Below are 22672 nucleotides of genomic sequence, written 5' to 3' on the forward strand. Positions count from 1 at the left end.
CCAGCAACCTGGATGTTATTGCTGGGGCGCTAGGCAGGTGGGGATTGTAGAAAATGCAGATGGAAAAAAACTTGTACTAAAGCTAATGCCATCCCAGGCTGCCCTGTACCCAGCCCCAGGCACCTCCACCGACGTTCCCGGACTCCCACAGGCAATGCGAGGTGGGCTCTGCCCCTCACCTGTCTTACAGATGTGGAAGTCCAATCAGAGACCATGGCCCCAAAGGAACAGTGACAGCTGGAGTGACCCTCTCACCCCTCAGCTCACTGGCCTCCACCACGGCCTCTGTCCATGAGGCGTGGGCTTATCAGAGCCTTTCCACGTATCCAAAACTAGTCTGAGTGCTTTGCGTAACCACCCAAGAAGCAGGGGTCATGATTATCTACACATTTTAGAAAAGTATAAACTGAGGCCTGTGAGCTCAGGTCAGTAACCTGAATGATTCAGCCAGAGTTGCTTCTGTCGCTTCAGTAATGATGGGGATGGGGGTGGGGGATGTGTGTGGGGAGGAGGAGGGCATAAGAGACAGTCAGGCTCCTGGTTTCAGCTACAGGCCTATTTTTTATTCAATATATTAAATATATTAATCAGAAAAGTCACATACTATAAATCCAGGAAAATACACAAATATAAATGTCAGAATCTGTCATTTGTCTTCCTCCTAGAGTAAGGTTATGTACATGTGGAAAGAGGGCGGGAAGAGAGAGCAGGTGCAAGGAGGGGGGAAGGCTTGCCCAGCTGGTGGGGGCTGTCCCTCCCTCCCAGCCCCCACTCCCATCTCGGCCTCTTCCTTCCTGTATTTACAGCAGCATTTGGCTTATTTACAGCACGGCGGTGTGTGTTAAAAACGGTTTATCTTACAAAAACATGAAGGCCAGGGCCGGGCATGGGGGCGGTTAAGACAAATAGTAGGGGTCCCCCTGTGAGTGCATCCCCCTCCCCCGGGGTGCGAGCTACCTGCCAAACCACCCAGCCCAAGTGGGGAGGCTGGCCAGTCTGCAGCTCGAGCCCAGGCCGGGCTTTGGGGGCGGGGGTGCTCCAAGGGGCCATGGGCCGTGGGTTAAAGGCACGTGGGGTGGCGTCTGAGCGTGCACACGCGTTGCACGCGTGTTCCTGGGCAGGGGTCAGAAGGGCAGCGTGTCCATAAAGATCTTGTCGACGATGGGCGGAGGGGGCACCAGGTCCTCCAGCTTGAGGTAGAAGATGCGCTGCAGGCCCTGGGTGCCCAGGGTCCGCAGCTCGGGCAGTTTGCCCAGCAGGCGCGACAGGCAGCTGGCCGGCTGGGGCTCTCCTGCTGCGGTCGAGACGTGCTCCTTCAGGCAGCTGGCGATGCGATTCTGTAGCTCCTCCACCCGCCGAGGCTCCTGCAGCCCATGCCGGTCTGGAGGGGTGCGAGGAACGTGTGAGGTCAGCCACCTGGCTGAGGAGCAGGCCTCCACCTCACCCCCAGTCCCCATTTCCTCGCCCACCTCACTCCCTGCTGGAGAACTGCCCCCCACTGGCCATCCTCCCCCAGTCCCCGGGCACTTGGCAAAAGTTCACACACAAACCCCCACTGAAGTCTAGTGGCCGTGGCAGTCACACTCATTGTCCTCATCTTCCAAATGAGAAACCGAGGCCCAGAGAGGTTAAAGGAGTTGCCCAAAGTCACAAAAAAACCCTATTCCTAACCAGATTTTCTGCCTAAGGCCCAAGGTTTTCTCCCAGGCACTTCCTGAGAAACCCTGGAGAGGAGCCATGGTTTTAGGGATTCCAAAACCCACCGTTTCCCTTGGCCCAAAATGCCTTGGATTTTGTCCTCTATGGCTGGGTCCCCTGTGAAATTTAAGTGAAAAGGGAAACAGGGGCAGATTCTGGTGCTTGAAACTTTTTAAATAAAAGAGATCTGAAAACCTCTGCATTTAACACAGAAAAATCCACCCTGAATAACTATACCTACGTAAAGGACACACCAGGTGTGTGTTAAAAAGCCTAGTGTTGAAGGTTGGGGCCACAGTTGCCCTTAGGGGAGCTGAGGGCTGTAAGAGGACAGGAGGCAGGGTTCTGTTTCCTGATCCAGGTGTGAAATTTTCTCATTTGTACACTTTCCTGCATGCCACGTAATTCAAGTAGGTTTTTAAAAACAACCCCAAATCCCAGGCCACACGCAAAAACCACATGGTGTGCCTCCTGGATAGTATGGGATAATTCCAACTGCCTCAGGCTTTGCGATCAGATATGCCTAGGCCCGGACCCAGACCCCAGCTCTGTTGTCTACTAGCTGTGTCACTCGGAGCACAGGCTGGCCCCTCTCTGCCTCAGTGCACCCCCGCTTCACCATGTGGGGGCCAAGGGCCAGGCCCTCAAGCCCTCCCCAACTCCCTGGCGGCCACTCACCCGTGATGAGGACAAGCGCAGAGAGGCAGGCGAAGGCAGGGACGTCGACGACCAAGCCATGCAGGGACCGAGAGAAGGCCAGGATGCTGTCAATCCAATCACCGAAGCCACGGGCGCACTGCAGCCGGTGCAGGACCAGGCCGGAGCAGAAGACGAGCTTCCCTTCGGCAGGCTTCGACCTGGCGCAGAGGGACGCAGAGGCCGGTCAGGGTGGGGAGCTTGAGAATAGGGCACAGGGGAGGAGCCCTGAGCAAGCGGACGGCAGCGACTCACCGGTACGCCAGGCGAAGGATGAAGAGCTCCAGGAAGGCCGACTCCAGCAGCAGGTCCTGGTCACTGGGGGACAGCTCCGCGAAGCCTGGGATCTTCTCGGCCCACTTGCGGATCACCTCTAGGGAACCCGAGAGCAGGTCGTAGAACTGCTGCACGTCCCCAGCATCCTCCTTCCCGAAGTGGGGCAGCACCAGCTCCTGGAACTGAGGGCAGGCAGGGGGTTGGAGGTCAGCAGCCCGCTAGGGGCCCCATACCGCGGCCATCACCTGAGGCCATGTGACACAGTCGGAGGACCCCCGGGTCCCAGGGGCGAGAGAGAGAGCCTGAGAGTCTGCCCATGCTCTTGCTTACCAATTCTCAAGCATTAACCCAGGGCCAAGGACGCTGGGAGGAGCACATTTTTCTAATTGGCCACCCACCCAGGGGGGTACACTGTCCACCTGGTCACCCCAAAGGGGGCTCCTCTTTTCTCCAGTGTGTTGTGCCCGCAAGGGCCGCATCTTTTCTCTAAGATGCCCAAAGGCACTGAGTGTGGGGCAGGCGGGGCCTCACCTTGGAGTAGTCCAGTTTGGCAGTGCTGGGCCCAGAGTCCAGGTGTGCCCTGACCAGGGAGGTGAGGAGGTTGGCAGGGGAGGCATCCGGGGGCTGCTTGGGCTTTGAAGGGAGCCGCCCCCGCCGGCCCTTCAGGCTGTCTGTCCGGACAACTGCAGAGAAACAGGCAGGGCTAAGGAAGGGAGGCAGGGGTCCAGGGAAGGGACTCTCAGCCCAAGCTGTGTGCATCAATGCTGGGAAGGACCTCGGAGTCTAAGGACCTAGAGCCCGAGACCCTACAGAGAGCACACCCCGCCCCCCGCCGGCCCATGCGCCAGACAGTTGGACCAGAGTGCAAGTGCCCATAAGGCCTGCTCGTGCCAGCCACTGTGGCCCACCAGGACAGAGGTCTGGGGGGCCTCTGTCTGCCCCACCCCACTCAGGCCTGCCTCTGTCCCGCCAGCCCATCCCGGCCGCCCACCTTCCTTCACCATGCCAACGGCCAGGCACTTCTGGAAGCGGCAGAACTGGCAGCGGTTTCGCCGCCTCTTGTCCACAGGGCAGTCCTTGTTAGCCAGACAGATGTACTTGGCGTTTTTCTGCACTGTACGCTGGATGGGGGGGGGGCACACGGAACAGGCTGTCAGAGTTGGGCGGGGGGGGGGGGACAGGGGAGGGGACCGTCCAGATCCTGCTGCCATCACAGACAAAAGCACTCTCTGTTCACAGCTATTTTTCTAACATTTGGATGGCAGGGGAGGGAGAGATGGTGAGGGGGTGGGGTGGGGGGAGGAAGAAGAAAGTCTTGGGGACATTGGGGGAGGTTTATGCCCAAGAAGGGAGACCCCCAGGACACAAGATTAGGGCCCAGGGGTTCGGGGCTCCATAGCAGCCCAGACACCTGGACTTCTCAATGTGCCTTCTCTGGGGCTGGCGAGGGAGGGCAGAGGAGGGCTGGGGGGTGGGGACGGGAAGCTGAGCAGGCACCCAGAGCTGGGACAAACATACAGCCTGTTCCCCAGTCCGCCCCCAGCCCTCGAGCACCAAGCCCTCTTCTCAGATCCTTTTATCTCATGCCAGGAACATGAGTGCCTGGGGCCCCCTTCCCACCAGGACCTTGAATTGGGGGAGGACAGGCAGAAGAAAACCAGAGGCTGGCCATTAGCATGTGCCCTCTGGGGGACATGCCTGCCGTCCCCACCCTTGCCTGTACCTCACTATCACTCTGTGGGCAGCCCCCTGCCATCTATGGGTCCCCAGAGGGGCGGCCCGCCTGCAGTTGTGACCCCTCCCAGAAGGGCAGGACAAGGTGGGAAGAGAATCCCAGGGAGGCTAGCTACCACAGAGACCAGACTTGCCCACTTCCCATAAAGAGCTGCACCCAGGGCAGCCCAGTACCTTGAAGAAGCCCTTACAGCCCTCGCAGGTGCGGACTCCATAATGCTGGCATGAGGCGTTGTCCCCACACACAGCACAGCGGCCCTCGCTTCCACCTGGAGTCCCACTCCGGGCCTTGGCTGACGGCACGGGTGTGTCCAGCATCCCTGGGCCGTCCAGGTGTGGAGAAGTGGGCGCCAGGCCTGGGAAAGCCGTTGATATGGAATAACTCTCTCTCTCCCCTAGCTGGCAGGTGGCCTGTGAAGGGAACAGCTTCAAGGGGCTTTGGGCAAGGCTGGGGCTGGGGCCAGTAGGGGGGCTGAAGGAAAAGAAGGCTGGCGGCTGGGTGTGCCCGGAAGCCTTGGGCAGTTGCTCTGTCCATGCCCGCAGGCCTTCGTACGTCTGGCTGGGTGAGAAGGGGCCGAATGAGCCATCCCAGGGAGAGAGCTGGGATGGCTGGAAGCTGGGCGTGGATGGTGATGGCGCTGAGCAGGGGCTGCCATAGTAGTCGGAGCCGCTGGAGGACAGGGTCTCATCCAGGGGGGCGCTCAGGGGGCCAGGGTAGCATCCGTACACCTGGAAGTCCTCAAACTTGAAGGAGGCAGAGGCGGGGGAGGTGGCCGAGGATGAGGATGTGGAGGAGGCCGAAGAGGAGGCCGAGGAGCACGGCTGGGCTGTTCCTGGCAGCTGGTAGAGGAAGGTGTCAAACTCCCCTGTGTAGCCATCCATGAAGGTGCTGAAGCTGGGCAGGGCGGTGGGGGCCGTGGGGGCTGCCTCAGGGCTGGCCAGGTCCATGGTGGGCTTGCTGAGCTCAGGGGTCAGGGGGTCGCTTGCCAGGTGGTCGCGGGGTCCTGGGCTCGGTGCTGGTGTCCCATATTGGGCTTGGATACAGGGCATCTCTGAAGGGGTAGGAGACCAAGATTGGGGGAGTGAGAGTCAAGGTGAGAGAAGCCTGAAGCCTGGCCTTGAAGTCTAGGACCCTGAGCAGCCAGGTGGCAAGAATCCCAGCCAGACACAGGCCACTGAGGCCTGAGCACCATGGCCCACCACAGAACCCAGAAAGCTCGGTCCCCAGCTGGAACACCATCTCCACGCCCATGTCACAAAGCCCCTGGGCAGTGGCCCAGCAAGAGTGGGCTCAGTTGGAAGGCCAGCCACACCCCAGTCAGCTTGGGAACCCTAGGGAAGGCATCTAGCCAGCATTTCTCTTCTGGAACAGGGGGAAGCTGTGTTCCCCCAACCCCCTGCCCTACCACACTGGGTGAGGCGTGGGTGGGGGCTGGAAGAAGGGTGGGTGGGAGATGCAACCAGGCAAAGTCCTACTCAGCCCACTCGCTGGGTGCAGATACGTTGTTTCTCCAACTTGGCCCTTCTGGGAATATTCCCAGGCATGGCCCAGCCTTTGCAAAACCCCCTCTCCTCCTCCTCCTCCCCAGTGCCTGGGACAATGCAAGAGGAGCCAGAGCGAAGGGCCCAGCTGCCTAAATCAGAAGCCTAAGCAGCCATGAGCCTGCCCCCCCTCCCTGCCCCCACCCTACACACTGAACAAAGGCTGCAGCTCCCACGCGCACCCCAGTCCTGCCATCTGGGGACCGGCACCCACTCGGCGCTGCCTGACTTGCTCCCAAAAGCAAAAAGGAAGGGAGCCCGGGCCTCTTCAGCAGTCCCCAGCTCCCCAGGGGATCAAGTAACTGGGCTCCAGACCTTTAAAGGCTGTATGCTAGAGGGAGGCTGAACAGGGGCCAGAAGAAGGAGAGAACAGCCCCCCCGATGTCCAGGAGAATGGACAGTCCCTAAGAAGAATTTCTCTGCTACCCCCAAAGCACTGCTCCTTGCTATTTGTACAAGAGAACTCTCAGAGCCCAGCAGACTTGAGGTGCCTACATGGGGAGGAGAAGGTGTCCTTGCCTGGGTTCCTCCACTAAGGGGTATCTATGTCCTGAAGAGCCCAGGAGCTCAGGCAAGGAGGGCTGGTTACACCCTCAATCACGAGAAGGAGCAAGACAGCACCATTCGAGGGGAATCCTTAAGTTTGCAGACTTGTCAAAAACTAACACAGAGGAGGCTCTGGGAAAGCAAGCTGGAACAGAGAGTGCCATAATCCAGGGAACAGAGAGAGGGGGCAAAGGCTGGCACCACCTCCTGGCCAAAAGCCCAGGGAGTCCTCTGGTTCTAGCCTTTCTCCCACCTCCATGGGCCCTGGACAGGGCAGCTCCACCCCTGGCCTGACACTCCCACAACCAACCCAGGCGATGGAGCCCCTTGAAGCGCTGGCACCGCCCACCCAGGAGTGCCTGTGCACAGGCAGAGAGCACACCTTCGAGAGATAAGACTGGCCACGTCTCCCTGCCCTAAGACAGCCTAGGCGGGGATGGGTTTGGGGTGGAGAAGAGATGGCAGCCACCTGGAATAAGGCTGGGTGTTCCAGCCTTATTCAAATCCTGTTTCTCCACTTGGACGTCCCACATCCGGATCAACCCCCACCAGCCTACCCCCCCCCCCTTTGCCCAGGTACTTAACTACACCAGATACGGACCTACATCTAGCGTTAAGAGGGGTGGGGGAGAAGCAATCCTACAGGGAGGAGGAAGAGGAGGCGGGGTTGAAGGAGGGAGCAGGGAGAATCCGGCTTCAGGCAGGTCCTGGCAACAATGTGGTTTGCACCTGTTATGCCCAACAAGCTTCAGGCTGCACCCTACCTGTATGAGCCAACAGGGACTGGGGGAGGGGGGCACAGATGCGATCAGCAGGTGGGGCTGGAACGGGGCGGGAGCGGGTGATGGGGGGGGCGGGTATCCTTCAGGTACCACACGGAGACTCCAACATTAGCAACTCCGACCTCGGTTCCCCAAGGACCAAGATTTCCACACCTCTCTCTTCCTCTCTCTCTCACACACACACACACACACACACACACACACACACACACAGGATCCAAGCAACAACTAAAACAACGTTCCCTGCGCTTCCAGAGACCCCGCCCCTAAGAAGACTCATTTGGCGGAACACAAGCAGGACCCCTCCACAGTCCAGCTATCAGTGCTGGCCATTTCCTTTAGCAACTCAGAAGTCTCCTGATAGAGTTCGGGCAGCAACTTCGGGGATCCCTGCAAACTAACCACAGGCTCTAAAGCGTTAAGAAAACAATTAAGGGAATGGGGGAGGAGGTAGACCTGCGGCGAGGAAGAAGACCCTTTTGGAAATCCAATCCGGGCAGGAGTCCGATGGATCCCAGCAGTTAAAGTTCTGTGTATCTTCCCCTCACTGTACTGAGCCCCCATCGGCACCTCAGTCCGGGACGCCCTGTGCCATTCGGGTACCCTCGGAAACAGAACTACAACCAGCCTCTAACTGAACAAGTCCCCACTCCTGGTGCCAACTCTAACCCCCTGAGGCTTCCACCTTGCACTGACACTCCCCCCACCCCACCACCGCGCCCGGTAGACTGAAGTCCGATCCGGGTCCACATCCCGCTCCAATCGCTCTCCTCCGACGCCAAGACTGCACCATACACCCGCTCTCGTGCACGCTGACCCTACAACATCCTTTCTGCCCGCGCGTACGCCCATCTCCTTCATGCAACACCCCTGAAAACCAGAGCAGAGCGCGCCGCTGAGATGCACGCTCCTCCTCCCCCCCTCCCCGGGGGCGCCTACCTGGCCGACTCCTGCTCCCCCTGCCCGGGACCGGCACCCCGAGTCGCAGTCTGGTCCCTCGTGCGCTCCCCCGGATACTGCACACTCCCCCAAGTTCCGCAGCCTCTGCCACTGGGGCTCCCCAGCCCAGCCCGACCCTCCTCTTAAGCGCTCCGTGACGCACGGGGAGGGGCGGGGGCGCCACTGACGCACGCGGCCCGGCGAGCTTTGGCCATACAAGGGCGCGGGGGGCGGCGCGGTTCCGGCGGGAGGCGGCCAGGGGGAGGCGCGGGACGGGGAGCCCGAGGGGGCGGGGCGAGAGGGGGCCTGGAATGTCTGCGCGCGTGACGCACGCGGGGTTCCATTGACGCAGGGAGCGCGGATTGTTTGATCTATAAATAGTCCCCTCGCGCCCGCCGCACCGGCTAAAAATAGCAGCTCGCGGACTCCCGAGGCTCCCCCCGCTGGACCCGGGACCCGGCCCGGGGCCCCCGGGTCCGAAATAACCGGCCTGGAGGGCCAGAGTCCACGAAGGGGGCGCTCTAGAGCCGCGGCCGCGGGGCTTCCCCGGACTTGGATCTCTCTTCAGCCTCCGGCTGCTTCGGGGAGCCACGACCGCGCCCGCTCCCTCCCGCTCCCTCGGGCTCCCTCGGCTCCCGGCTCCGCCTTTGCACCCTCCCTGTCCTTCCTGCAGCCCTGGGGGCTCGCCCTTTGCCGCCGCTGGGCTGCCAGGGCAGGCCTCGGGCCGGGCCGGGCCGGGGTGGGCAACTCAGGGACAGAGCCCGGACAACGTGCACCCCCACTTCAGCCTGGGGCGTAGCTAGTGCACTTGACCCGTCTTCTCCAGCGGGGTCACTGGCTGAGAAACTGGCCCAGGAACGTCAGAGTCGTGTCTCCTCGCCCACCCCCCCACCCTGGCATGTTTCCGTCCCCTACTCTCCCAATGCGAAGTACCTTCCCAGGACAGGGGTTTGCCAGGCCCAAGATGAGCCAATGGGCTCTGTTCCACACGCTGAACTTGATTTCTTCCCAGGCCCTTACAGGGTGGGTGCACTATAGTTGGGAAATTACCGAATTTCAGAACCGGGTGGAGTCTGAGAAATCTTGTCAAATTTGTGCCGACTCTTCCCCATTTTATAAATAAACAAGCTCAGAAATAATGGCACTTGCTCAAGGTCACACAGTGTGGTGGTGGCACACTGGGCTGGAACCCGGGACCTCTGGCTGCATCTGTAGGGGATCTTCTCACGCCCTCCCCTGCCCATGACTCCTACATCACCTCCAGCACCTGTGGAGAGAGCAGCTGCAGACCACCTAGAGCCTTCCCTGATCTGGCTGTCACCCCTCCACCCCCATTCTACCCCAAACCTGGGGAGCCCGCACTTGCTAAGTAAGAGAGAAGGGAAGTGAAGCTAATGTTTACAAGGAGAAGAAATCCCCCCCCACCCCCTGGGACCCTGGGATCCCACCCAGCCCCCTTTTCCCCAGTAACTCAGCTTGAAGTATTTCTGCTTCCACTGCCCCTGTGCTGGTGGCCCCACTCTCACCTCATTTGGTCACCCGACAGCACTTCCCCCTACCCAAGGCACTTCCTGTTCCTCACTTCCACTCTTAACCTCCCATCTCAGGTCTCCCACACCCCTGTCTCCAGCCCCCACTTCTGCCTACTCAAAGGTCCTGCCAGCAACTCAAACTTCACCCATTGCTGACAGAGCTTGTCATCGCTGTACTCTCTACCCACCACCCCATCTCTGCTCCTGATACCCCACCAGCAACTTCTCATTTTCCTCTTACAATTCTATTTTGGAACATCTCTTGGATTCCCTTCCTACAGCCAACCACAGCCCATGCCTCACTGGTGCATGAAGACAGCCGACCAGCTGAGTTGAGGCCGGTGACCTTCACTTCTCCTTGCCCACACCCAATTAGGCCACTGCCCCTTTACCAGCTTGTCTCCTCTTTCCGAATCCCCCTGCCCGCCAGTGGAGTAGTCTTCATGCAACACCAGTCTCATTCAGAACCCACCTCTGAACCTGGTCAGAACCCGCCATAGCTCCCCCACTTCGGCATACGATCTCAATGTGGACCAATCTTCAGACAGCTCCGTTTTTCCCCAAACCATCTTCCAAAGACCCTTCAAGGCCACCCAGGTGAAGGTGAAGAAATATGGGCAGAATAATGCAAGGCGACTCATCCAAGATCCCCACTCCACTTCCCACCAGTTTTGTTTTTCTTTGTGTTGGGCTTTTGCGTAGATTCTGCTTGGAAAAGAGATGCCACACACACACACACACACACACACACAAAACAACAAAAAGACTTTAAAATTGCTAATATGGGGCTCCTGGGTGGCTCAGTGGGTTAAGCATCTGACTCCTGATTTCAGCTCAGGTCATGATCTCAGGGTCATGAGATCAAGCCCTGTGGCAGGCTCCTCACTCAGTGGGGAGTCTGCTTCTCTTTCTCCCCATCTCCACTGCCCCTCCCCCTACTTGTGTTCCCTCTCTCCCTCTCTCTAAAATAAATAACTCTTTTTTAAAAAATAAGCATTTATTTACTGGGTGGCTCAGTGAGTTAAAGCCTCTGCCTTCGGCTCAGGTCATGATCTCAGGGTCCTGGGATCGAGCCCCGCATTGGGCTCTCTGCTCAGCAGGGAGACTGTTTCCTCCCCTCTCTCTGCCTTTCTCTGCCTACTTGTGATCTCTGTCTGTCAAATATATAAATAAAATCTTTAAAAAGATAAACATTTAAAGAAAAGTAAAATAATAAAGATAAACCTGCTAAGATCATTCACATCCTCCCATTTTGCAGATTAGGACCCAAGGGTTCCCAGAGCACCTGCACATTGCTCAGAAGTACACAGCAAGTTTGGGCTGGTGAAGCTAGACCTTCCTCCACCCCAGCAGGGCCTTCCTCCAAAAAATAATTAATTAATTAATCAATTAATTTAATGTCAGCAAAACATGTAGCTTGATCAATCTGTGCTCAAGCCCAGCTTTACCAGTTCTTTGCGAGCTGAGTCAGCCTTGGGCCCTGGTGCCCACCATTTTCCCTACCACTTTCCATTTGTAAAAAGCAACACAGACCTTCCCTACCTTCCCACAGGGCCAGCCTGCCCAGGAGCCCCAGGGAACTCTGTGTGGTGAGCAGCTGCCCAAGGCCCTAGTCTAAATCTCCAAATCTCAGCATTAGCCTCCAGATGTGAGCCTGCCGCCCAGCAACCCGCCCCCCACCCCAGCCTCCCCTTCATTGCCAGGATACTGCAGCTTTGGAGGCTACCTTCTCACTGCCCCAAAGGCAGAGGGAGGGGAAGAAAACCACAGCTGCCACTTGGCCATGTCTGTGGAGGCAGGGATGCTGCAGGGTTTGAAAAGAAGTAAATAAGGAGAAAAAGGCAGAGTCTGTCTGTGGGAGCACAACCAGGGCCACCCTTTCAGGCACCCACATGGGGCACCTACCTTAAGGCAGAAGGGAGAGAGACATGAGGGCTTTGGGATCCCTGGTCTCATCCCTGCTGGCCAGAGGCCCTCCAGGGTGTCCTGGGGCTCTGAGGCAAGTGGAATTTGGCTAAGGTGGAACTCTGGGGAAAGGCACCATTAATGCAGACCCTGGGAAGCCTGGAGCATAAACTGGTCCCAGGTTCCCAAGAGATCTCCAAGTCTAGCCCTCAAGAGCAAGGTCAGAGTGAACAGCCCCTTGTCGGGGGAGGTGTGGGGTGGCAGGGGATAGGTAATGATGAAGGAGGTAATAATGGGAGAGATATCCAAAACTAGAGGCGAGGACCAGAAGGTAAGGCAGGGCCATAACACAAGAAGCACAGGGAGAGAAGATGTCGTGCTGGAGATGAGACGACAGTCTTCACCAGGCTCCCACAGCACAGCCTGGCCCAGTGCATCAATCTGCCCTCATCACCTTGGAGCCAATGGCTGCTCCCATAAAAGGACCTTGGGCAAAACTTCCCACCACTCATTGGGCAGAGTGACCCATCTTCCTTCTGCTCTAATCCTGCCCATCCTCCAAGACTTGGGGCCATACCCTCCCTCAGCTTAACTCTTAGTAACAAGCCCCTTCTCACCCGTGAGGGGAGGTATGGGGAATAACCACCAAGGGTCAGACCTCAGTCCACAGTACTTCACATGCATTCTTCCACTAAACTCTCCCCTCAACCTTCCAGATTTAGAACTGACCCAAATTTTATAATGAGGAGATGGAGGCTCAGGGCTAGGTCCTCTAACTCCCAGGTTTGTGCTGGAGTCATGGCCCCCTCTGTGGGCTGCAGACTGTGGCTTCTGGCCCGCTGCGCCTGGCTTCTTCTAAGTGTACCTTAGAACCAGGTGTGCATAGGTGCACGCACGCACACGCGCACACACACACACACACACACACACACACACGCGCAGCCTGTAAACTGAAAACAGCAGTGCCCATGAGGGGCTCTCTGGTGGGACTGGAAGCATTCCAGTTTCCAACCTGGACAGCGATCAGCCAGGTGTGTTCACCCTGGAAAAGCCATCACACTATATGCTTAAGATTTAATACCTATGATTTGTACACTTTTCCTTATGGGTATTTTCTCAAAAACAAAAGTTTATTTTAAAAAATAGCCATGCCTCAACGGGAGAGACTTATTTATTCACAGGGACACAGATGCTGCTGGAAATCATTGAGCACAGATTCATTCAAGTGTGTGTTGCTGAAATCAGAGAATGGTGCCTGTTTCCCATTAGGGACTTGTTCTCCCAACACACACAGAGCACAGCTACAGCTAGAAGCTGATCTCCCATTAGACAGGGGTCTTCACACAGGATGTTCTCTGTCAACACTGGGTGTTTTCTGAAGCACTCACTAAGCCCTTGTCCCTCCGAGGCAGATCTCATGGGGCCCTCTCATGGGGCCTGGGGACTTAGTGCTGACTCATCCCTCCTCCAGCTGTGTGTGAACATGAGGGCAAGGCCCTGTCTCCCCGATCTCAGCAGGGGGGGCCTTCATGTATCTTCAATAGTAAGTGTGGATTTGGGTAAATGGGGGATGGAGGAAGTGGAAAGGCACAACCCCTTTCCCACACTGCACCCCCACTCGGGCTGCCACCCACCCCCCACATCCCCCAGCAGAGGGCAGGAACCTGCCCTACTTTCACCAAGACCATCCCCACCCACAGGCCTCCACACCCTTCCCTCGTGGTGGGCAGAAGAAGTGAGCTTTGCCTCCTCCGGCTGAGAAGTGGCCACGGGAGCTTCCCCTCCTCAGCCCCAGGACTTAGCACCAGCCCTGACCTGGCCACTTCCTCTTCCTGCCTCAGCAGTGGGTAGGGGGATTTGTGCTATGGGCAAGGAAGCAGTGCCTACAACCCCAGGGGCTTGCCATGGACAGGTCTGGCAATTAGGGATGTAGGGTCAGGCCCAGGTCTCTGGCGCTGATCTCCTGGCCCTTGCCCAGGCCCTGGCATGACCAGACAGGTTGTCACCTCCCTGACAAAAGACTGCCAAGGACGTGGGCAGGGAAGCCACTGACCCCCACCACTCACCCAAGGCCCAGCAGGGACAAAAGAGGGAGGGGCTCACAGAGCCATCACTAGCCAGAAGCCCACAAGCCTGATGTGTGACCGCGGGCCAGTCCCCTGCCCTCTCCAAGACCGTTCCCCATTTGCCCAATATAGACAACATCACATTCCTGGGGGCTGTGAGAATTCCATCAGTTCAGGGAAGGGGGTGGCTTACCAGTGAAACAGAGCTCTGCCTGGGAGGCTGAACTCTATGGACCTGCAGCAGGATCCCGGAGCAGGGAGGGCATGCATGGAAAGGAGATACCTGGGTCTTCAGCTAGACTAGGGAGCCAGCACTCCCTTCTTCAAGAATGGAGAATAGTAACCCCATCCACACCTCTTCCCCCTCCACGGCTGAGGAAGGAAATGAGAGTGTGCCCAGACCCAGCACTGGGAAAATTCCATACTCTGTATGCAGCAAGTGCTCAATTAATACTCTGGAGAAAGCTTGCAAGTTAAGGAGGCCAGGCCTCTCTCCACAGAGGCTGTCTTTAGTCCAGGGATTTCTTGACCCTCACTTCCCTCTCCGGCTAGGGGGAATTAACATACAGCACAAAAGAGTAAGATCAGACTTCAGGGAAGAAGAGCCAGACGGCGCTGGAAAGACGCAGACAAGATCATGGAGTGCCTCTGGGAAAGGTCAGCCTCTGCCTTGTTTGCACCCTCCTCAAACCTCCTTCCGTGCCCCCCAGTCTGCTCAGCTCCTGGCCAGCTCCTCTCCTCCACCCTTGGAGGGCCTCCCACCACCTTGCAGAACATCACCACCCACCAAATTCTCCTGCCCCTGCCCAAGGTCTCCACCCAGCCTCCTTGGGCAAAATTTCAAATTCCAAAATAAAAACCCTCTGATAACGAGCCCCAGCCGGAAAGACTGATGCATTTTCCTATTGTTAAAGTATTTTTAGTCACAGGCTCTGGATTCATTTAGAGACTCACGTTCAGAAAGGGGAAAAAAATTTTTTTTTGAGAACCAAGAAGGAGAGCACAAGAGCCTCCCACGTAAGGAGCTGCCACTTACTTCGTGCCGGGCTACAGCCCCTGGCCCAGGGCCCGGGGATCGTGTTTGTGGCAAGATGGTTGGTGGACTTGCCAGACCTCGCTCCAGCCTTGCTTTGCAGGCACCAAGACCAGCTGGGGAGCCAGGCAAGAAGAGCAGGGCAGGGGCTGAGGGCTTAGGAAAGCCAAGTCCCTGGTCCCCATCAGCTGGGAGGCTCAGGGACCCTATTCGGGGACCAGTGCAGGAGTCCCCGGTTGGCCACCCAGCTCACTCCAGTGTCCCTCCCCAGCCCAAGCAGACCAGTGCCTCATTGAGGCCAGGTCGACAGGAAAGGAGGACCGAGAGCATGATGGAAATCTCCGAGGAAGAAGAAAGATGGCAGCACCTGTCTCTTCCCACGTCGCCCAGCACTTGATCATGGCTTGTGACTCCCAAGTGTGACTCCCACACACCCAACTCAGGTCAAGCTTTACTCTCACTCCCCGAGAAGGTCAGCCACCCTTGTTTCCTCCTCTGCTCCCCCTCCTCTCAAGGCCAAAGAAACCACAACACAGATGGTCACAATGGAGAAAGATCCAAACAGCCCAGCTCCCATGCCTCAGTTTCCCCATCTCTAAGACTCACCAGCTATCTCCTCACGATCTGCTTAGACTCTCAGAAATCCTGGACAACTGCACCAGGCGAGAATCCTGGGGTTGGTCAGGGGCTCTTCCTGGCAGCCTCAGGGAGCCCTGCGGGAAGAGACGGGACTGCCTGGTCAGCCCGGCCTGTCCGGCCAAGGCTATGTACCAGCTGAGCGGACTTAGGACGTGGAGCTGTCTCCAAGCCAGCATGTTCTCCTCTGTTTATATAGCTGAAACCAGAGCCGGCCTCTGGGGACAGAGGGAGCTGCCTCGGGGCCCTCTTGGCTGAGGCCTGACTTTGGCCCAGGTCAGCAAGAACCCAAAATAGTCAGCTGACGGGAGCCCCGGCGTGAGCGTGACCCTGGGCCTGTGCCCAGGCCTGGCAGAAAGGTGCCCACGTCACAAGACCAATAGCTCTAGCACTCACGGGGCCCCGGCTGGCAGCCCCTTGGGGTGGCCCTGGTGGTGGCTATGGCATGAGACATCCACCCAGTACCACCATCACCCAGACAACAAGGTGAACACAAGGAATTCTGCCCATGGGGACTACTCTGTACCCAGAGGACAAGGCTGGGCTCTCAGGAGGCAGTCTGAGCTGACGGGAGAGGTGGGGGCCGGGTTGGTGGAAGCCATCTGGCCTGCTGCTGTCATCTGCACTCACGTGCCTCCTGAGTCCAGATCCCCAGCCGACAAGGGACACCTGCCTCTCCCACTTACAGTAATTCCTCTCCCTGCCCCTCAGCCCAAGGCTGGTGGCACAGAGCCTGCTGCCAGCAGGAGGCCAGGTGCACGCCCAGACCAGCCCCTGGAATGGGAGGGCCCTGCCTCCCAGGGCTTCCCCTCCTTCCACCTGGGCTCACACCAGCCACCCCGTCCTCCGCCATCGCAGCCACCTCCATGGGAATCCCTGTGCCCTGAACACCCACTCCACACGGGGCAACAGTGTCTGGGAGGCTGGGCAAGATACAGAGCCAGCTCCTCCTTCATCCAGGGATCTCTCTCAAGGCCTGAAGGGGGCTGTGGCTTGGGGACAGCCCTCTGTTCTGGGAAAGGAGGAAGGCAATCACAGGTCCCTGGCCAGGGTACCAGGCTGAACTCCAGCTCTCTCGGGTAAATATGGTAACCAGGACTGTGGTGCCCTTGGCCCCCTCCTAGTATCTGAGATCCTATGGGAAAGACCTGGTGGAAATTCCATTCCTACACTCCAACCCTCACCAACCATCTGCTGGTACCTTCTCCAGAAGCCTCCTCAGGCAAGGAAGGCCTCTGGGCAACTGGGCCTCTAGGAGACCTTGACTCTAAGCTTGGCTCTACACGTCCTCACTAGAGGATCTTGAAAAGTCACTTCTCCCCTCTGTAACTCAGTTTCTTCATCCATAAGAAAAGAAGGTGAACTGGATGGCCTAGGACCCCTCTGGCCACAGCCCCGAGTCTGAGATTTTCCCGTTCAGGGATGGTGGGTGAATTGTGGAGGGTCTATCTCTGCCCTTTGTCAGCAAATCTTCCCCCTACAGACCCACCATAGTAGGACGGGGGTGGTCTTTGCCCTTTCAGGGGGGAAATGATCCCAGCCTCCCCTCCATGCACTCCCTTGGTGCACGCCCTCAAAACAAGCCAACTTCCCACCCCCTATGCCTGCCCCACTCTATTCCCAGCCTGCCTTGAGCTATCCAGCCCCACCCCATCAGAACCAGACACTTGGTAATAGTAATACCAAGCGATGCCTTGGTAATAGCAGTCACTGACCCACACCCTTGCCCCTCTCCTCCCACACCAGCCCATGCCCACCAGGCCCACGGTCCCCCAGCCCATCCTGCTAAGAAAGCCAGGCTTCCCCCTTCCTCACCTCCACATTACCCCCACCACTGAAGAAACCAGATCTCCCCAAGCTGAGCAGCACCTCGCCTGCCACCTCTGCAGGGCTTCCCCCTCCATCCCCCAAACCACATCCACTTAGGGCAGCTCCACACCCACCTCTGCCCCCCAGTCCTACTAGCTAGAAGGCCCCAAAGGCATACAAAGGACAACAGTAGAGTACTTACCAGTCTGGATGAACCAAGAGACCTCGGACAACAGTCAACCATCCCTCCGGCCTCCAGGACCTGGCAGAAGGAGCTGGGACACCAGAGAGGGACCAGGGCTGGCTTCTGTCCATGGTGGAAGGCTACAGGAGGAGAATCAGTGTGAGTGCAGAGCAACCCTCTGGCAGGGACATTTCCTGGAGGAAGCACAGCCAGGAAACTCAGGAGTAGGACAGGGGCAGGACCCAGGCCATGAGAGGCGGCGATAAGCCAGCCCAAGGACTTCCGTAGGCTGGGCAGCTGAGCCTGGGGGCACACAGAACCCTAGGCAAACAGCTCTTGGGGATGTGGGACGTGACCGGGAACTGCTGAGAGTACCTGGCCATCTCAGGGCCAAGCAGACACATGCCAGCATCCAACCCCTCAGCCTCCTACCCCAAATATGGGTTTGGGGGTGGGTGGCAGCTTCAGTCCAGCACTTGGTCCTGATGCACACAAAAGGGCATTTTGTAGGCAGAGAAAAGGGAGCCACTGTGAGGACAGGGCAGAATACCCCTCTCTCCTTAGAGGGCTCCAGCTTGGCCCCTAAAGCCTCAGAGGACCCCACAGAGCAGGGGCCCAATTGCCCCATCCCCAGGCAGCCCAGCCTTCTAACCAGAGCAATGGGGACTCCCAGGGCCTGTGAAGGCACTCCAGTCCTCAAACACAAAGACCCAGCTTGAAGCGAAGTGGTTAAGGGCACAGACGCTGGACCCAGATACCTGCATTCAAATCCTGGCTCTGTCACTTGTCATCTTGGTCAAGTTACAGAACCTCTCTTGCCTCCTGTTCTTCAACTGTGAAAATGACAATCTGTAATTGACATCTCTGAAATTAACAACCACAGGGCTATGGTAGGGCTTAAAATAAGTTCGCACGTGTAAAGGACGCAAAACAGTACCACGTACACATATGATAGCACTAACATTATTAGGAGAAATTACATGAGGACACATCAGAGCCAGCCCCAGAACCTGGTGTTTATTCCAAGCCACTTCTGGGCACCTGCCCTCCACTTCCAGAGCCAACTGTGAGCACCACCCTTCCAGCCTTCTTAAGCTCTCGCCTGTCCTCTCACCAGTGCCTCTCTCCTTCAGCCACGGTACTCCAGACCCTATATCTCTCCTTCCCTTTTTCCACCCTAGTTCATCCCTCTCTGCTCTCAACTGAGCCTCAGAGTGACAGCAGGAACAGGTGCCCTTCAGGTTAAGAGGAGGCGTGGGAAAAGAGAAGTAGATGTTCCCATGCTGGAAGGTGGAGGGAATAAGGAGGAGGAGGGCCCCAGAGGGTGCGTGATGGGCATAGTTGCCCTCTTGACCTCTGCCCCAGGGTCCACAGGCTAAAGGGAGCTACTCTGGACCACAGTACCTGGATTCTCTTCTTACACAGTTACCAGCAATCCCATGCTCCCATAGTATACGTGTAATGGAGAGCAGAGGGTGAAGTTGGCAGAAAGGGAGAGGAGAGGTGTAGAACACCTGGAGGGCCCCCAGTCCCTAACAGAAGGCAAAATCAGGCTGCAAACCTGTCCCAACCCAGGGCTACACCTGCTTCCGAGAACGACACTGTCATCTTCCCATATCCCTGAAAGAGGTCTGCAGTAAGGCCCCAGGCTCCCCTCCACAGCCTTCCCTTTTCTCCCAATAGTCCGAAGCTGAGGAGGAAACGCAGGAAGGGCCAACACTTTCCACCACAGTCAGGCCTGCCCTGAGCTCCTAGGTCAGGGAAGGTCCTCCAAGCACCTTCCCCTGTCTCTGAAAACAGGCTCCAGAGTCGAGGACCCAGGTCATACCCACAAAGTGCTTTATAACATCTGATCCCTGGGGCGCCTGGGTGGCTCAGTGGGTTAAGCCGCTGCCTTCGGCTCAGGTCATGATCCCAGGTCCTGGGTTCGAGCCCCACATCGGGCTTTCTGCTCGGCGGGGAGCCTGCTTCCTCCTCTCTCTCTGCCTGCCTCTCTGCTTACTTGTGATTTCTCTCTGTCAAATAAAAAAAAAAATAAAATAAAATAACATCTGATCCCATCTCCTGTCTCAGGTCAAAATTCTCTCCATGAGCGCTGACTGAGGGCCTACTGTGAGCCAGGCAGTGAGCCATGAACAACAGGAGATCCAAGAAGGAGCAAACCCACATCACTGGGCCCCAGGAGGTTACAATGGGGGAATGAATCAAGGTCAGTCACAGTCAGCACTGTGCAGAGGGCAAACGTAGGGCCAAGGGGGCTTGGAGGAGAAGAGTGTGATGCCTCCTAAATGGCGTGGGAGCCTCAGGCCAGACCTCAGGACCCAGCTCTCGTTCCCCCAGCTCCAAGCACATGGGCTTTCTCTCTCCAGTCAGGCCTTTGCTTTGGCTGTTCCCTCTGCCAAGGAAGTCACGGCCCATATGTCTGTATGGTTAGCCTCTTCTCATCGGTCACGTCTCCACCCCCACCACATTAACCTATTTTTATTAGCTCCTTAGGACTAATGCTGTTCAGCTCTTCACCCATCTGTCTCCATCACGCAGACTTCGGTCTCCCAAAGGGAGCTCAGCACGAGTAGGTACTCGGTAAGTATTCGAGGAATGTGGGAGAAGAGGACTCATGCAAGCTTGCAATCAGAACTGGGCTGAGAAAACCAGCCAGCTGCTTGGAAGGAGGTGAGGAGAATGTGGGAGCTAAGGAACTGTCCCTTCCACTGGAGGGCAGATCCAAAGGCTGACGGTTCGTCCCTATGCCGAGCTACAACCCTGACTCCAAAAGCCAAAGGCCTGGATCCCAGCTCTGTCTGGGTCCACCTGAAATCTCCTTCCCCTCCTTCCTCTCAAGTATTTGTCTTCTCTTAACTACACTCCAGCTCATCACAGGACAAGGCTGGCAGACGGGCACCTTCTTGGATTGTAAGCTCTGCACTGTCCAAGTCCCCACCCATAAATGGACATATTACTGGTATCAACAATAATAACAGCAGATAATATTTACTGAACACCATGTGCTAGCTACATTATTAAGCGCTTTACATGCACTTTCTCATTTCAGCCTCATGACACCATGAGGAAGAGGTTACTATAATGAACATTTTACCAATGGGGAAACTAAGGCACAGAAATGCTAAGCACCGTGCTGAAGGTCACACAGCTAGGAAGTGGCAAAGCTGGGATTAGGACCAAGGGAGCCCAACCAGGGAGCCCCGAGCCAGGCAGCCATCTCTTCCCCCACTTGGACTCCTCTGGTGGGTAGAGGTCTCGGATAGCAATGGAGCAGTTTGACAGCTAACACAAGAAAGCAAGTGGGAAGCTCCGGGCCCAGGGCTGCTGTGCCTTAGACCCAGGCACAAGGCCTGAACTCCTGGGCTAATTTTCTTCACTCCAGCACAAGCCCCAACATTTATAATCAGTCACATTCATCTTGTTCATCTTGGTCCATCCTTCTGCCTGGCTGCCATCATTTGAAATCTTGATTTTATCCTATTGTACACCTGTCATTCCCCTTGGCTCTAGGCCTTTACAGAGTCAGCTGGCTTCCCTTTTATGTTTTCATTCAAGTCACTGATCTAAACATTCACTTGGGGTGGCTGTAGGACCATGGCTGTAGCTCTCACTGAGGCCCCTGTCCAGGCTGTCATCAGCCCCCTAATCCATCAGCAACCTTTGGGCACCACTGCTGTGAATACACCTATCTCTACCAGCCTTCCTCTTCCCGGCCTGCCCAAACACTAACTAGCCCCCAATCCAAATTAATGCTTCACTGTAAACCACTGTAAATGCCATATCTGCAGCATTTCTAATCTCAGGTCCTTTCCTGCCTCTACAAGACCCTCTCCGGGCTCGGTTTCTTCACTCAATCCCATGAAGGGGTGCACTCAGCAAGTCTGGTCCCTCCCCTCCCGAACTCCTGGAACCCATTCCCCGCAGCCGGCGGGGAAATGGAAGGAATTTCTCCGGCCTGGCCACCTCCTGCGCCCCTCGCGGGCCAAACCCCACCCTTGGCGGGCCTGGGAGAGAAAGCCTTGGCGCCCGCACTCGGGGACTGACTGTGAGCGAGCAGGTTCCTTTGGGAATCCAGACCTTCCCTCCCCACCCCCCAGCCCCACACAGCCCCGATCCCCAGCAGTACTCCCACGGTGGCTCCTGACCCGCGCTATTGCCTATGCGGAGACCTCATTCTTCCCGGACCTCTCCCAGGGACCCCCTCTCCTCCCCACCCGGCCCCCCTCACCTGGCCCGCTAGGCTCCGCTTGCCTCTGCACCCCGCCTTCCGGGGTCGCGCACCAGCCGGCTGGGAGCCGCTCCGAACCGCAAGGGCGCCCATGCCTGGAGGCCAGGGGTCGCGGGCGCCGCGCGGGGGGCCCCCCACCAGTTCCGCCGCCGCCGCCGCGCGCTCTTGCAGCCGCGCCGCCGCGGTTCCGAGCCCCCCACCCCGGGAAGCCCCCCGCCCTGCAGTTCCGGCCGCGGCCGCGCCCCCCGCCCCCGCAGTCCGCGGCCGCCAGCGCCACCGTCCCAGCCCCGGGCGCGCCTCCCCCGGTGGGCGGGCGGGGACCGTGACGCGAGCCCATTGACGTCTCCGGAATCCCGGCGGCGGCGGCCGACGCAGCCTCATCAATGGGGCTAAAAATAGCGGCGCCCGGAATAGCCGCGAGCGCCCCGCCCCGCGCCCCCCCGCAACACACACGCCGCACACCCAGTTACATAATCCTCCCCGCTGCGGTTGGGGTGCGGGAGCTGTTTTTCAGGTGAGGGTTCTGTGGCCTTGCTAGCACCTTCCGGGGCAGCAGACCTCGAGCTGGGTTCTAAATAAATTTACCCGGGGCTTCCCGAGAAGAAGAGACGGGAAAAGTGAGGCCCAGAGAGGCCCCGCGGTGGCCCAGGTTCACACAGCAATTAGGCTGGCTTAAGAGGACAGGGCCCCCGGCTCTCTGAGTCTTGGGCACCCCCACCCGCATCGATTGGTTGGCCTGCATGCCACCCCAAGGACTAGAAACCCAAGTAGCAGGGTGCCCAGCTTCCACACAAGACGACACCTTAGGGAGAGAGGACTTCTTGGGAGGGTAAAATTTCTCCTGAAGAGAAGCATTCCCAGAGGCGGGGAGTACAAAGCTGGGGCAAGGCTGGGGCAAGGCTGGTGGTGGATTCACGTATCTAGCTGTTCTCATACTGCTGTGTGACCAAGGGCAAGTCACTTCACCTCTCTGAGCCCAGATGATAATATTATCCACCTTCTCTGGTTATTAGGGGATTGAACAGCTGTAGAGGTGCCTGGTACACAGTAGGCACTCATAGTT

General features: G+C 57.6%; 1 protein-coding gene across 6 annotated transcripts; it reads right to left on the reverse strand.

The window, feature by feature from the left end:
* Nucleotides 1–535: 535 nt before the first annotated feature.
* NR4A1 (nuclear receptor subfamily 4 group A member 1) lies at nt 536–21768 on the reverse strand. 6 transcript variants are annotated; one of them, XM_047742224.1, is made up of 9 exons: nt 21610–21768; nt 17397–17518; nt 15356–15462; nt 4579–5456; nt 3662–3791; nt 3202–3353; nt 2650–2852; nt 2377–2555; nt 536–1381 (listed from the first exon to the last, which is right to left on the reverse strand). In XM_047742224.1, the coding sequence occupies exons 4-9, from the start codon at nt 5452–5454 to the stop codon at nt 1125–1127; spliced, it is 1797 nt and encodes a 598-aa protein (XP_047598180.1). In that variant the 5' UTR covers nt 5455–5456; nt 15356–15462; nt 17397–17518; nt 21610–21768; the 3' UTR covers nt 536–1124. The 6 variants fall into 6 exon arrangements, with proteins under 6 accessions (XP_047598180.1, XP_047598179.1, XP_047598183.1 ...); XM_047742223.1 differs by lacking the exon at nt 21610–21768 and adding an exon at nt 18137–19176; XM_047742227.1 differs by lacking the exon at nt 15356–15462.
* Nucleotides 21769–22672: the final 904 nt, after the last annotated feature.

Source organism: Lutra lutra, chromosome 8 (assembly GCF_902655055.1).
Source record: "Lutra lutra chromosome 8, mLutLut1.2, whole genome shotgun sequence".
Classification (NCBI taxonomy): Eukaryota; Metazoa; Chordata; class Mammalia; order Carnivora; family Mustelidae; genus Lutra; species Lutra lutra.